The 15,916-nt window shown below is 28.7% G+C and overlaps 3 protein-coding genes across 3 annotated transcripts; 2 read left to right on the top strand and 1 right to left on the bottom strand.

Moving 5' to 3' along the window:
• On the top strand, positions 1 to 544 carry LOC132938818 (52 kDa repressor of the inhibitor of the protein kinase-like; the record flags this gene model as incomplete). The annotated part of the gene is made up of 2 exons (XM_061005829.1): positions 1 to 318; positions 431 to 544. Coding segments are annotated over 2 exons (432 nt in total), but the record flags the coding sequence as incomplete, so codon positions are not given.
• Positions 545 to 803: 259 nt separating this feature from the next.
• Positions 804 to 12,523, top strand: LOC132938810 (zinc finger MYM-type protein 1-like). The gene is made up of 7 exons (XM_061005823.1): positions 804 to 807; positions 928 to 1,290; positions 1,366 to 1,644; positions 1,917 to 2,593; positions 2,663 to 3,135; positions 4,042 to 4,150; positions 12,359 to 12,523. The coding sequence occupies exons 1-7, from the start codon at positions 804 to 806 to the stop codon at positions 12,521 to 12,523; spliced, it is 2,070 nt and encodes a 689-aa protein (XP_060861806.1).
• A 677-nt stretch (positions 12,524 to 13,200) lies between these two features.
• LOC132938801 (52 kDa repressor of the inhibitor of the protein kinase-like) lies at positions 13,201 to 14,455 on the bottom strand. The gene is made up of 2 exons (XM_061005813.1): positions 13,868 to 14,455; positions 13,201 to 13,314 (listed from the first exon to the last, which is right to left on the bottom strand). The coding sequence occupies exons 1-2, from the start codon at positions 14,453 to 14,455 to the stop codon at positions 13,201 to 13,203; spliced, it is 702 nt and encodes a 233-aa protein (XP_060861796.1).
• Positions 14,456 to 15,916: the final 1,461 nt, after the last annotated feature.

Below are 15,916 nucleotides of genomic sequence, written 5' to 3'. Positions count from 1 at the left end.
ATTGACGAAAATGGGTATGATGAAGATTTTATCAATCTTACAAGGCAGTATAGTGAAGATCTGGAGGACGTTGGAAATCGTGAAGAGATATTTATAAATGAATTTAAACTTTGGCAAAGGAAACTCAAAAATTTACCGGAACTGGATAAATCAAAAAATGCGATCGATGCCCTTTCTGTGTGTAACAGAGTAATGTTTCCAAATGTGTTCAAGCTTATGCAAATATTAGCAACTCTTCCGGTGTCATCTGCTTCAAATGAAAGGTCATTTTCTGCCCTCAAGCGAATTAAAACTTACTTGAGAAACTCTACATCTGAGGTATATACATCTTTATATTATAGAAGTATTAGACATTAATAACTGTTAAAATATACAATTTATATTAGTACTTAATTCAAATTTAATAAAACTTACTTTTTTTTTTAAACAGGGAAGACTTAACGGTTTAGCTATGTTATCCATAAACCGTCATCACGATATAAGCGCAAACGAAGTTCTTATTGAATTATCAAACAAGAAACGACGTTTGGAATTTTTGTTGTAGTACAATATTATTAATATTCAATATGCCTATTTAAGTTGTTTTCAATTTTTTAATAAAAGTATTATTACAAAAATGAGTGTGAAATTTGAATGTTTTAACAACTATGGTATTTCGTCTTTGATAAAACATTGAATTGGGCGAAGCAATCTGATAAACATATGTATATAATATTATTTAATCCCCCCCCCCATAATACAATTGAATGTACGCCACTGGTTGTTGGTTTTTTATTTTTAAATATCCTATTTATTTTGTGAATATGAGTACGAATAGAAAACGGTTAAGTGGTGACCAATACAAAAAAATTGCCCAATTAAAAAGTGAAAAGTTGCATAATGTTTTAAATAAAACACACAAATTGACTGATTTTTTTAAAAATCCAGCTTCTAAATCTGGTAGTTGTAGTAGTAATAGTGACACTAACACTATAGATATTCTGAAGAAAACAGATGCTCAGTTCAGTGAAACAACAATTAGTTTATCTGTTGAAGTGGACAATATTGAACCTGAAGGTAGTTGTGGGTCAAATGAGTTAACTAATATGATAGTAAATGAAACCATTTTCGAGACAGACCCAGTTAAATGGGTTATTAACGACGAATTTCACGACTATGTTGCAAAAAATGGTTTTAATCAAAATATGACAAACGGTTTTATTAACTCCAAACGTGTATATTGTGATAAAACAAGATATTTGACCAACATTATGTTTAATAGACGATTGATTAATGGAGAAATAATTGTTCGTTAATGGTTAGTTTATTTTCCAAGTTTAGGAGTAGTTTTTTGTGGGCCTTGTCGTATATTTCAAACTTCTTTAGAAACTCAACTTGTTACTGAAGGATTTAATGATTGGAAAAATGCTATTAGCCGTTTCAGTTACCACGAAAATAGTAAAGAGCACAGAGATGCTATTATTAATTTAAAACATAGAGGTAATGTCTTGGGGCGTATTGGTTATTCATTGATTAAACAATTGGATACAGAAATCGAATATTGGAGAAATGTGTTGAAGAGAGTAGTCGAAACTATTAAATCGTTAGCTTCTCGTGGACTCCCTTTTCGAGGACATGATTCGTATTTTGGTTCTGTACACAATGGTAATTACTTAATGTCACTCGAATTAATCGCAAAATTTGACCCGTTTTTAGCCGATCATATGTTCGTTTTGGAAATAAAGGTAGTGGCTCTACATCGTATTTATCTCACGTGATATGTGATGAGTTTATTTTATTAATGATGAAAAAATTAAAACATAATATTGTTAAAGAATTCAAAATATCAAAATATTTTTCCATAAGTATTGATTCGACTCCATATATTTCGCACGTCGACAAATTATCATTTATGGTGAGATATGTCCTCGAAACAGGTCTTCCTGTAGAACGATTCTTATGTTTTGTTTCAAATCCAGGACATAAAGCTTTAGATTTGACTAAGGCCATTACCAATACTTTAAAATCACACGATATTGACATTTCTGACTGTCGAGGGCAAAGCTACGATAATGCTAGTAATATGTCAGGTCAATACAGTGGAGTTCAGGGACGAATAAAAGAAATTAATCCACTTGTTTATTATGTACTATGTAGCGCACACTCGTTAAATTTAGTTGGCATATCTTCTGCTGAAAGTTGCTCACAAGCATCAATGTTTATTGGATTTATACAACAATTATACTACTTCTTTTCCGCATCAACACATAGATGGTCAATTTTGCAATTAAATATGAAACATAATGCTAATACAATTAAGAGTTTATCGAATACTAGGTGGTCGGCTCCCGCAGACGCATGTCGAGCATTATATAATTCGTGGGACAAAATTATTAATGCATTGGTCACTATCAAGGATGACATTTTCGAAAAATGTGCTACGCGAAATGAATCAAATGGTCTTTATAATCAAATGCAAAAATTAGAAACATCATTTATGGTAATTTTCTGGAATTATATATTAGAACGATTTAATGCATCAAATAAGCAACTACAATGTGTTGAAATTGGAAATGATAAAGTTTCTCAAATTTATACATCACTTATTAATCTAGTACAAAAAACCCGAGATAATTTTAATGAATATGAAACTAAAGCTAAAAAAATATTAATGATTACCGAGTACAATGTTGATATAACTCGACAAAAAAAAAAAAAATTACACTTCGATGAAAAAGCCGAACAAACTGAGTTAAGTGGTGGAGATAAATTTCGAGTTGAAACATTTTTTGTTATTATTGATAAAATTACTAATGAACTTGAAAAAAGACACCAGTTCTACAAAACGTTTTGTGATTTATTCGAAGTATTACTAAAAATTACATCTTTAAATTCTTTGAAAATAGTTGAGTCCGCTGAGAAATTGCAAAAAATGTACCCGAATGATTTGGATAATACTTTTTTGTCAGAATGCTTACATTTGCAATCTTATTTACTGAATAGTAATATCGATATTGACATCGATATTTTAACTCCAATCACACTGTGTCAGTATTTGAGAGAAAAATCTTTACATATTGAAATATTTCCAAATGTTGACACTGCATTAAGAATTTTCATAAATGTACCAGTTTCCAATTGTACTACCGAGAGATCGTTTTCATGACTCAAACGTGTAAAAAACTACTTAAGGTCCACTCAAAATGATGAGAAGTTAAACAGCTTAGCATTATTCTCTATAGAAAATGAAATGTTAAAAGAATTGAATTGCGAGGATTTTGTCGACGTAAACTGATCGTTTAATAAATAATTTATTATGTAAGACATTTAGAATGTATACAAACATTTTGTAATTCCTTTTTTTATCTAATATTTTTCAACTTTAATTATTATGTTTTTGTATTTAAAATATAATTAAAATTTGTTTTGCATACCTACCTAATTAAATTTTATTTTACCATAATTAAGGGCAGCAATTTCCCGCAGGCCTACAAGCAGTAAATATATAAATACGCCTTTGCTCATAACGTTTACCTAATGATTTATTAATGTAGTGATTTGCTCAATAAATTATGGTTATATGTATAACATATATAATTAATATGTTATATATTTAATTAATTAGGTACATACTATGTAAAAATTAAAAATACCGTCCAATTAAACAGCAAACCAATCACAAATTTAGATTTTTACATAATTATACGTCATAAACCTATTTAGGCTGTCGTATAGTATGCGGTCTACCGAAAATAAATAAATTAAAAACTATATCATAATATTATAGTATAATTATTTTAATAGTAATACCTAGTAAAAAATTAATAGTAAAAAATTTGTTTGTAAATAAATATAATATAATATGTTATACAAAAATTTCCGCCATATCTCTCAAAAATGCATTAAATAAATTCGAGAGATACCTAACCTAACCGATGAGATACCTGCAATAATAATATGTATCATTATTTGATTGATTCGTCACTACTATGTGAAATGCCATAAAGGATTTCAGTATGTATTTAACAAGTTAATAAACAATAATACAACTAAATCCTACAGATGTCGTAGAAGAGACATAAATTGCAAAGGTCGTATACATATCACGCTTGGTGAAATACGTGTCGTGAATGGCCATGGAGGCCTTGATGAATCATCTACAAGTGTAGAAGTAAGTACAATTTTTTTTTAATTTTTCGATAATGGGCCATTAGACCCCGGCCCCGGAGGCCGGAGTGTTGACTTTATGAATGGTTAGATTTGTATTTTTATTAATTTATTAGAATCCTAACTCCAGTGGCGTACATTCAAATTTGCTCTGGGGGAGGGGGGGGGGGGTTTAAAAAAAAATAACCAGCACTAAAACCTTCTCTTTGCAACTACCCATTCTCCTAACAATCAAACACATTACACGTATAAATATTAATAGGCAAATTAATAGCAAAACAAATACAAAGGTTTACGTAACTCATGGCAGTTAAATATTATTTAATATGCACATAGTAAGTACAGAATATTATAAATATTATATTATTAATTATTTATAATAAAATTTCTAGTCTCCTTTTTTTATTGGATAGTTCAACCAGCACTTCATCAGGAGTAATTGAATCATTTTTGTTGATCGAGAGCATAGCTAGACCATTAAGAGTTCCACTAGAGGAACTTATAACTGTTTGAGTTGCATTCAATGAATTTGACAATGAATTCATTATTGAGGGTGGTTTCGAAAAAAAAGATTGCAGTTTCGATTGTTTTTTTTTTCAGCCATGATTACTATTTATTTTACCTTCAAAACCTAAAATATATCGAAATCGAATGATAATGATTATGATGTGATAATAAATCATTAAAAATTATTATTAACAGTATTCACGTTGATACTTAAAACATTAAAATTAAAAATACCTACTCATCGTATTATGATGTACACAAATAATATCTGTTTGAAAGACAACTAAAATATATAATACTTATTTATTATTATTTATTACTTATTACTTATGTGATAGGTAACTTCTGTACTTAAAAATACAATATATACTATATCTATGTGTATGCATATTAACTTAACTGAGTTAAAAAAAAAAAAAACTTCCATTTCACCGTATTATTGTCACTCACGCGAAATTCAACGATTATAACGCAATCGGTTTTTTCTCCGTTGTCTGATCGAGTCGGTCGAGATAAAAACAATATTAATATGTATTTATATCCGCACGCAACTAACTAACTGTGTACGATCAAAATAATGTCTATTTTGATTGATATACCATATTATACGGCACCCATAATTTCGTTATGAAATCTTTTTTCGTTGTTGGTTAAGTATAGTGTTTACTGTTTACTCAATAGTCATATTATTATGACGTATATTTGTGTATACACGGTTGATTAATAATAAGAAATTCATCAATTATATCATATTATTTTTTTTTTGTTTTTTTGGTCCTGGGGGGGGGTTTGAACCCGAACCCCCCCCCGTATGTACGCCACTGCCTAACTCGTTATTTTAGAAGAAAGGAAGCATTACAGTTCAATTTTACAAATTTACACACTCCCAGTTAACGTTAAAGTCGAATTTTTTTTCATGTTGTAATTCAAAAAATAAAATCGTAGGGGCCTGATATTTTCAATAAATACTATAAAGGTAATTTCAACTCATACAATTTTCAAAACATTTTTAGATATTTACTCCAAATCAGAACAATCTGAGTACTCCGATGACTTAAAATCGTATTTTCGACAAATAGTTTGAGTGGTGAGTGGTGTGGAGTGGCAAGGCTTTATAATGTTGGTCTACTTCTCCACTCATATAAGCTTTAAATAGGTACTTACAAGTTACAACTCATAAGCTACTCGTCCAAAATTATTCTGATGCATCATTATTCATTATAGTACTGGGCAAAATATTCTGCTTTTGAATATGCCATTATACAAATGCATATTGTAAAAAAAAAGTAAAACTTAAAAAATGAGTGATTAAAAATAGCAAAAATATACATTTAAGGAAAAAAAATATATAATAATATTTAATATGTATAACGTAGTAGGTGAGGAGTGCTTAAAGAAGAAGTGCTTGTGTAATATGAAGTACTATAAAAGAACTGTGTAATATCTTTTTAGATTTTTTGGTTATAGTTTGAACTAATCCTAAGCTACACAAATTTAACAATTTTTATATTTTAAACTGCAAAATGATTTGTAATTTTTTAATTTGAGAATTAATTTAGAATTAATTTGATAAACATTAAATTGTATACAAATTACGTTTAAGAGACCATTATATACTAAATAACTATGTACTTACTACTTAGTTACATATATGTATAATTAATTCTGTCAGTCGTCTGTTTATGCGTAATTTAAATCAGAATGCTTCGACCGGCCAACATCAAAATGTCCTTGTTATCATCGTGGGCACATTATAGTATACCTACCATCTTGAAAAAAAATTAGTAATTGGAACGTATAGTCAGTAAAAATCATAGATGTTTACATTACACTCATTACAGGACAAGTAATTTAAACAGTAACAAGTCATATTTATAATTCATAACTCATCGCAGTATCATATTGTATTAATAATTATATAAGTAGGTAGGTGCCTATAATTAATATATTATAATATATGCTCATAAATAAGCTGACTAACACTTCACTGCAGTTGCAGAATCCTGCAATTCTGTTGGAGCTCTTATTACAAATATATTTGTGATACGGATAATACTTAGTCCAGGCAAATTAAATAAAATAGCGGAAAAAAAAGCTGGAAAGCTGAATTTTGGTATACACCTTTATTGAAGGGTACTAAGTAACATACTAAAAGTCCCCTAAGATTTGATGACCGCTACCTCCGCTAGAGCGCGCTTTGTGCAAGAAAAATCAGTTTTTCTCAAATAACTCGGTTGTTATTAAGATTATAAGAAAAATACCTATATACTATATTATAGAAGAGGTGATTACCTATAAAAAATGTACTTACAATATATTTCGTGGGATCAATATTTACCTTGATAATCGGACATCCAATATTATAGAATTGGTAATTTCTGTCTTACGGCGTCCGTAATTGTGACTAACACAGTTTTTTTTTTTGTATTAATTTTGTATAAATGAGCGGTTTATTGTTTTATAATTATTATCTAAACATAAAATAACTATTACATATAGAGGTAACCGGTAGGTATATAATAATAAAAATTAATATTGGTTAATATCGCGATGACACAATTTCGGTTACTGCTCGACAAACAAAATATTATTTATTTATTAACTTAAACAAAACTTTATTTATAACATAATCATCTTAATTTTTATGTAATTTTGGTCGTTTTTGAACACTAGTAGTAGGTGTATCATCATCACTGCAATGTACCTATTTGAATAACACGACATCGAAATAATTTATATAGAAAAATAATCTATTATTTTGTTTAAAATATATAATTATTATCTTGTTATGTTAAATGCAGTTTATCAATTTTGACTGATTTGTGTTACTATTGGTTATAAATAGTATATATTTGTATGTCCTGTTATAATAACTACCATCATAAAACCTATTACTCTTACTATAGGAATACCCCATAGTGGCCCGTACATAGTATTTCTTTAAAAATAACTTTAACTATCGCGAATCAGTTCGTGTCGCGCTAATCTACTTCAGTCGTGTGTCTGTAATGTAATAGAGCTTATCGTGTCAATACGTCGCTATATACGACGCGTATTTTTGATTATATTGTTTTCGATCATGTATATTATATCATTTTAATTATTATTCATCGATTATTTTTTATTTGAAATTAGTTAATAGAAGTAGATAGGTATGTCTTTAAGTAAGTGCTGCAATTGTGAAAATCTAATTAACTTGGAAAGTGAGGTGGTAACTTTAAAATCTAAAGGTTTAGATTCATTAATAAGTTCAAGTAAACAAAGATTTGACGACAAGTGGTTAAAATTTAACGAAAATATAAAAGTGCACCCAAAATGTCGTAAGGATTACACCCGACCGCAAAGTATCAAAGCTGCAATCAATGCAGTAAATGCAACGAAGGATTTACGCGGAACCAGTTACACCTCACCAACAAAAGGAAAATTAAGGTCAGCTATACCAGAATTTAATTTTAAGTTGCAATGTTTGTTTTGTGATGAAGTCATAGATGACGAGTTTTTTAAAAAAGAGAAAAAAAAGAAAATTGAAAATAGATTAGACCTAACCGAGTTATTTGAGAAAAACTGATTTTTCTTGCACAAAGCGCGCTCTAGCGGAGGTAGCGGTCATCAAATCTTAGGGGACTTTTAGTATGTTACTTAGTACCCTTCAATAAAGGTGTATACCAAAATTCAGCTTTCCAGCTTTTTTTTCCGCTATTTGTCAAAAATGAGTCTAATTTGCCTGGACTAACTATATAGTTATATAGTGTTATACAGTTTTGGTTACAACTTACAATACTGTTTATTTCATCCGTGCATTATATTATATACCTATTACGTTTAAGAGACCGCTATAGGTATAGTACCTATAGGTATAGTACCTATTGTAGTAAAGTTAAAACCAACACGTCTACTTAAAGTATAAATATATTTTGAATATAATACCTACATCTACGGTCAATGCTGTATAATATGAAGGTATTATAGTCTAGCTCCTTGTCTAGCTAGACTAATATATTCATATAGTAAACACTAAACACTATATAAAGGAATAGATTTGATGGAAAAGAGTTATATTTTTGGACTTAGATAGGTAGGTTCATAAAATAAAAACATTGATAGGTGTAAAAAGATTGTATATTTTGCATAAAAGTTTTTTATAAATAAAAGTTTATATTATTCTTCTGATACAAAATCAGTTTTGTATACACTATACACAATACACGTGTATAAATCTATAATAATAATTATTACAATAGAAACTTAATAATAGGCGCACGCCTATGGTACCTACATACTAGCTAGTTTAGCTTTAGACATTAGACCGTTTAAGTAACTAATTCAGTAGGTACCTAATTACGAATTACGTTGTTTATGCTCTTAAATGTATCGAAAATATTAAATGTTGTTAAACATTTTTGAGGACTTTTAAATTTTTGTAGAAATATAAAATTAAATTTTTAATAAAGGTTTGGTTACACGTATAATTGTACGGATATCACAGAACTATTATTTCAACTGTAGCTTGAAAATGTTATCTTTTCATAATTATATAATATTTATTCAGTAATGATTTGCTTTTATGCAGTGAGCTCCGTTTTCACAGGGCCCTACATTTGCCCGGTGCCCTGTGCATGTTCACTGGCGGCACTGCCCTTGCGCCGGCTCTGCCTACCATTTAAAAAAAAATTAGTAACTGGAAAGTATAGTCAGTAAAAATCATAGATATTTAAACTGCACAACAAGCAATTGTAACAGTAGCAAGTCACATTTATAATACCATACTGTTGTAATAATAATTATAGGGTAGGTGCATAGAATTAATATATATAATATATGTATACGATCATAAATAAATAGCGCCTGTCACATAGCTAGTATGCGGTCTACTGGCAAACGCGTTCTACCGGCCGCTGTAGGATGCGGTATAGCTGCGACCGGCCGGTTTTTACATAAGCCCAAGTTTATCTTACACTTTTTTTTTTTTGGTCAACACTTTATTGCCTTATACCCAGATAACTATACTTCGACATTTTGTATAAGTATGGGCTCAATAGCTCAGTACGTCATTTATTGCGCGACACTACAATTTATAGTTTATACACTCAAAATGTTGGCAAAAGATTTTTATTTAATTATTAGTAGTGACGAATCAATCAAATAATGATACATATTATTATTGCAGGTATCTCATCGGTTAGGTTAGGTATCTCTCGAATTTATTTAATGCATTTTTGAGAGATATGGCGGAAATTTTTGTATAACATATTATATTATATTTATTTACAAACAAATTTTTAACTATTAATTTTTTATTAGGTATTACTATTAAAATAATTATACTATAATATTATGATATAGTTTTTAATTTATTTATTTTCGGTAGACCGCATACTATACTACAGCCTAAATAGGTTTATGACGTATAATTATGTAAAAATCTAAATTTGTGATTGGTTTGCTGTTTAATTGGACGGTTTTTTAATTTTTACATAGTATGTACCTAATTAATTAAATATATAACATATTAATTATATATGTTATACATATAACCATAATTTATTGAGCAAATCACTACATTAATAAATCATTAGGTAAACGTTATGAGCAAAGGCGTATTTATATATTTACTGCTTGTAGGCCTGCGGAAAATTGCTGCCCTTAATTATGGTAAAATAAAATTTAATTAGGTAGGTATGCAAAACAAATTTTTATTATATTTTAAATACAAAAACATAAAAATTAAAGTTGAAAAATATTAGAAAAAAAAAGGAATTACAAAATGTTTGTATACATTCTAAATGTCTTACATAATAAATTATTTATTAAACGATCAGTTTACGTCGACATTTGGTTTTGGCAAATGCGTCAATTAAATCCTCGCAATTCAATTCTTTTAACATTTCATTTTCTATAGAGAATAATGCTAAGCTGTTTAACTTCTCATCATTTTGAGTGGAATTTTATTTCAACATTTGAAAGTTATGGGCACTATTATAGTTTATAATAAAAGTATAATACGTGGAAATTATAATAATATATACGTTAAGTATTTTATCTTTTTTTTATTAAATTTAGATTTTATAATATAGGCAAAGTGCATAACTATACAAAATTATAAGTTATAAATCATATTAAGAACATTAATTAAAATTTAAAACTATAAAGCCGTGATAATAATTAATAAATCATAAGTGCGTCATTCCAAAAATAAAATAATGGTAATTTTATATTAAAGAAATTAAATTTGAATTTACATTTTAGTTTCTCAGAAGCGAAGATTCAGAATTGATTTTACAATAATGTATGGTTTTTTTTGTGTGTCTGTACTATACACGATAAGTATAGATATATAAGTATAAATAATGCTTCGATCTTCAACCTCAGTGGACTTGTATAAAATTGATGTCTTTTTACGGGCGACTAAATAAAATATATTTTGTTACATTGTTATTCCTATAATATCCAATTACTCACTTTTTTTTTTAAATTGCTGTTAGAACAACTTCGGAGGGACATCGACATATTGTATCACATTTTCAAATCTATAAATAGGTAGGTATAGATTAAAATATTTCAATACAAAATGGAACAAACTTTTAAATACAAACCAACTAATATTTTCGAATGTTCAAGATATCCATTGGAAAAAAAAACTATATAATTTTGTAACAGACTATAATGAAATGTTAATGTTGGTAGTTCCAGCGAAGCACTAAATTTTGTTTTATTATCTACATTTTAATAACGTTAAAAAGACAGCCCACAGAGACAGAGGGCGGGGCTTGTATTCACCACTGTAATAGAGTTTATACTGTTGATGCGTATTTATAAATTTAAAATTAAACGTAAAAAAAAGTATAGCAATATCATAATTGAACTCATAGCGTACAAAGATTTTTATGAATAGTTTTTGAACAGAAACGTCGTTCTAAATTTATATACGAAAAATGATTTTTAGTTACGTCAGCCAATATTATTACTAAGAATATTTTATCTATCATGTTGGTCAGCTTAACCTCATATTAGATTTTCAAGTCTTAGCTATAAAAATTGAAAATTTTATAAACTATTAGCTAGGCATAAAATAATTTACGGATTAATGTTTGTGCTTTCTAACGCTCTACAGTAGGTTACAAGTGGGTCACAGTAATGGACAGTGTTAAATTTGACTTCTACTCATAGTTCACGAAAAACGATTCTGAGCGGAGATGGTTTGTCAGCCAAGGATATATTTTATATTATATTATTATTATGAATATGGTAGCCGGTAAGTTATGTATATTATTTGTACTTTAGAAGTTTCAAGCACCCGAAAATAATATTTTTAAACTATAACGCAAAACTAAAATCGTTATTCTTTATTTATGTATCTAATTTCGTCCAAACTTGATCTTAAAATTACTATAAAAACATGTCTTTGTATATTTTAGATTGTTTGGTTACATTATAAACTACTTACTTGCAAACTAATTTTATATTTTTAATCCTTAGCTATAAAAATTGAAGATTTATGACTATTGACAGAGTGATACGTGTGTGGATATACTCAATAATTATTTATATGAGGTGAGCAAACATTTAATTTTTTTATTTAAATTTATAAAATATTTTATTTAATTTATTAATTTATCTAATTCTTAATACATGCCTGGTGAATATAATAATTATAATTTTACTAATTAATCTTAAAAAAAATATTGAATTTGAATAACAATTTTAGATAGGAGTTATTACATTAGATGATTTATTGTTTGTGAATGGTGGAGAAACAGATAAATCTGAAGAATTTGTCAATACTATAGAAGTGTACAACCCAACACCAATACCTGGTCCATGGAAACAATGTCAAGAAGTAACATTTACATCTGTGTTTTTAGTAAAATAGTTGTTAATAGGCGATTACATTTTATATCTAATTAGCATTGATAATAGTTTCATTGTTGGTAGTTATAATACACACATATTTATAACTTATGATAAAACATATTACAGTAGAAACTCGATTAGCTATCACTGTCGGGACAGGGACTATGATGGACGATGGTTAATCAAATAGACATATTTTTCAATGTGTACATATTTTCATACAAAAATAATAAAAACATACATATACTGTATAAAATAGTCTGTCATCCTCTTTTGTTACTTCAAGGTTTGAGCCTTTTGAGCGGCAATGTTCCGTATTTTACGGAGAAGTAAAACCTGCATCCAGAGGCGTATTTATATATTTACTGCTTGTAGGCCTGCGGAAAATTGCTGCCCTTAATTATGGTAAAATAAAATTTAATTAGGTAGGTATGCAAAACAAATTTTAATTATATTTTAAATACAAAAACATAATAATTAAAGTTGAAAAATATTAGAAAAAAAAGGAATTACAAAATGTTTGTATACATTCTAAATGTCTTACATAATAAATTATTTATTAAACGATCGGTTTACGTCGACAAAATCCTCGCAATTCAATTCTTTTAACATTTCATTTTCTATAGAGAATAATGCTAAGCTGTTTAACTTCTCATCATTTTGAGTGGACCTTAAGTAGTTTTTTACACGTTTGAGTCATGAAAACGATCTCTCGGTAGTACAATTGGAAACTGGTACACTTATGAAGATTCTTAATGCAGTGTCAACATTTGGAAATATTTCAATATGTAAAGATTTTTCTCTCAAATACTGACACAGTGTGATTGGAGTTAAAATATCGATGTCAATATCGATATTACTATTCAGTAAATAAGATTGCAAATGTAAGCATTCTGACAAAAAAGTATTATCCAAATCATTCGGGTACATTTTTTGCAATTTCTCAGCGGACTCAACTATTTTCAAAGAATTTAAAGATGTAATTTTTAGTAATACTTCGAATAAATCACAAAACGTTTTGTTGAACTGGTGTCTTTTTTCAAGTTCATTAGTAATTTTATCAATAATAACAAAAAATGTTTCAACTCGAAATTTATCTCCACCACTTAACTCAGTTTGTTCGGCTTTTTCATCGAAGTGTAATTTTTTTTTTTTTTTGTCGAGTTATATCAACATTGTACTCGGTAATCTTTAATATTTTTTTAGCTTTAGTTTCATATTCATTAAAATTATCTCGGGTTTTTCGTACTAGATTAATAAGTGATGTATAAATTTGAGAAACTTTATCATTTCCAATTTCAACACATTGTAGTTGCTTATTTGATGCATTAAATCGTTCTAATATATAATTCCAGAAAATTACCATAAATGATGTTTCTAATTTTTGCATTTGATTATAAAGACCATTTGATTCATTTCGCGTAGCACATTTTTCGAAAATGTCATCCTCGATAGTGACCAATGCATTAATAATTTTGTCCCACGAATTATATAATGCTCGACATGCGTCTGCGCGAGCCGACCACCTAGTATTCGATAAACTCTTAATTGTATTAGCATTATGTTTCATATTTAATTGCAAAATTGACCATCTATGTGTTGATGCGGAAAAGAAGTAGTATAATTGTTGTATAAATCCAATAAACATTGATGCTTGTGAGCAACTTTCAGCAGAAGATATGCCAACTAAATTTAACGAGTGTGCGCTACATAGTACATAATAAACAAGTGGATTAATTTCTTTTATTCGTCCCTGAACTCCACTGTATTGACCTGACATATTACTAGCATTATCGTAGCTTTGCCCTCGACAGTCAGAAATGTCAATATCGTGTGATTTTAAAGTATTGGTAATGGCCTTAGTCAAATCTAAAGCTTTATGTCCTGGATTTGAAACAAAACATAAGAATCGTTCTACAGGAAGACCTGTTTCGAGGACATATCTCACCATAAATGATAATTTGTCGACGTGCGAAATATATGGAGTCGAATCAATACTTATGGAAAAATATTTTGATATTTTGAATTCTTTAACAATATTATGTTTTAATTTTTTCATCATTAATAAAATAAACTCATCACATATCACGTGAGATAAATACGATGTAGAGCCACTACCTTTATTTCCAAAAAGAACATATGATCGGCTAAAAACGGGTCAAATTTTGCGATTAATTCGAGTGACATTAAGTAATTACCATTGTGTACAGAACCAAAATACGAATCATGTCCTCGAAAAGGGAGTCCACGAGAAGCTAACGATTTAATAGTTTCGACTACTCTCTTCAACACATTTCTCCAATATTCGATTTCTGTATCCAATTGTTTAATCAATGAATAATCAATACGCCCCAAGACATTACCTCTATGTTTTAAATTAATAATAGCATCTCTGTGCTCTTTACTATTTTCGTGGTAACTGAAACGGCTAATAGCATTTTTCCAATCATTAAATCCTTCAGTAACAAGTTGAGTTTCTAAAGATGTTTGAAATATACGACAAGGCCCACAAAAAACTACTCCTAAACTTGGAAAATAAACTAACCATGAACGAACAATTATTTCTCCATTAATCAATCGTCTATTAAACATAATGTTGGTCAAATATCTTGTTTTATCACAATATACACGTTTGGAGTTAATAAAACCGTTTGTCATATTTTGATTAAAACCATTTTTTGCAACATAGTCGTGAAATTCGTCGTTAATAACCCATTTAACTGGGTCTGTCTCGAAAATGGTTTCATTTACTATCATATTAGTTAACTCATTTGACCCACAACTACCTTCAGGTTCAATATTGTCCACTTCAACAGATAAACTAATTGTTGTTTCACTAACCTGAGCATCTGTTTTCTTCAGAATATCTATAGTGTTAGTGTTACTATTACCACTACAACTACCAGAAGTAGAAGCTGGATTTTTAAAAAAATCAGTCAATTTGTGTGTTTTATTTAAAACATTATGCAACTTTTCACTTTTTAATTGGGCAATTTTTTTGTATTGGTCACCACTTAACCGTTTTCTATTCGTACTCATATTCACAAAATAAATAGGATATTTAAAAATAAAAAACAAACAACGATATAATAAGTAGACAAATAAAAGCGACACAGCTACAGCAGTAAGAACTCTACACTACACAATACGGCCAGTACGCACAGACTGAATTATAATTAATTATTATCACTTCTCCAGAAATAAAATAAAATATCGTCAACAAAATATTCGTATAGAACCGGCGTGCCGTCTTGATAATATTAGATTATACTATTATACTATTATTATTATTGCCAATTATTATAAATATGTTTTATAGACGCTCACCGACCGCACCGCCGCGGCGTGAATATATTCCCAATAGGCGGCGCGTGGCGGTAAAAAATTATAAAAATAATAAATTCGAATTCTA

Source organism: Metopolophium dirhodum, chromosome 1 (assembly GCF_019925205.1).
Source record: "Metopolophium dirhodum isolate CAU chromosome 1, ASM1992520v1, whole genome shotgun sequence".
Taxonomy (NCBI): Eukaryota; Metazoa; Arthropoda; class Insecta; order Hemiptera; family Aphididae; genus Metopolophium; species Metopolophium dirhodum.
Note: the sequence above shows the minus strand (reverse complement) of the source record. Positions and strands in the feature narration are given on the sequence as shown.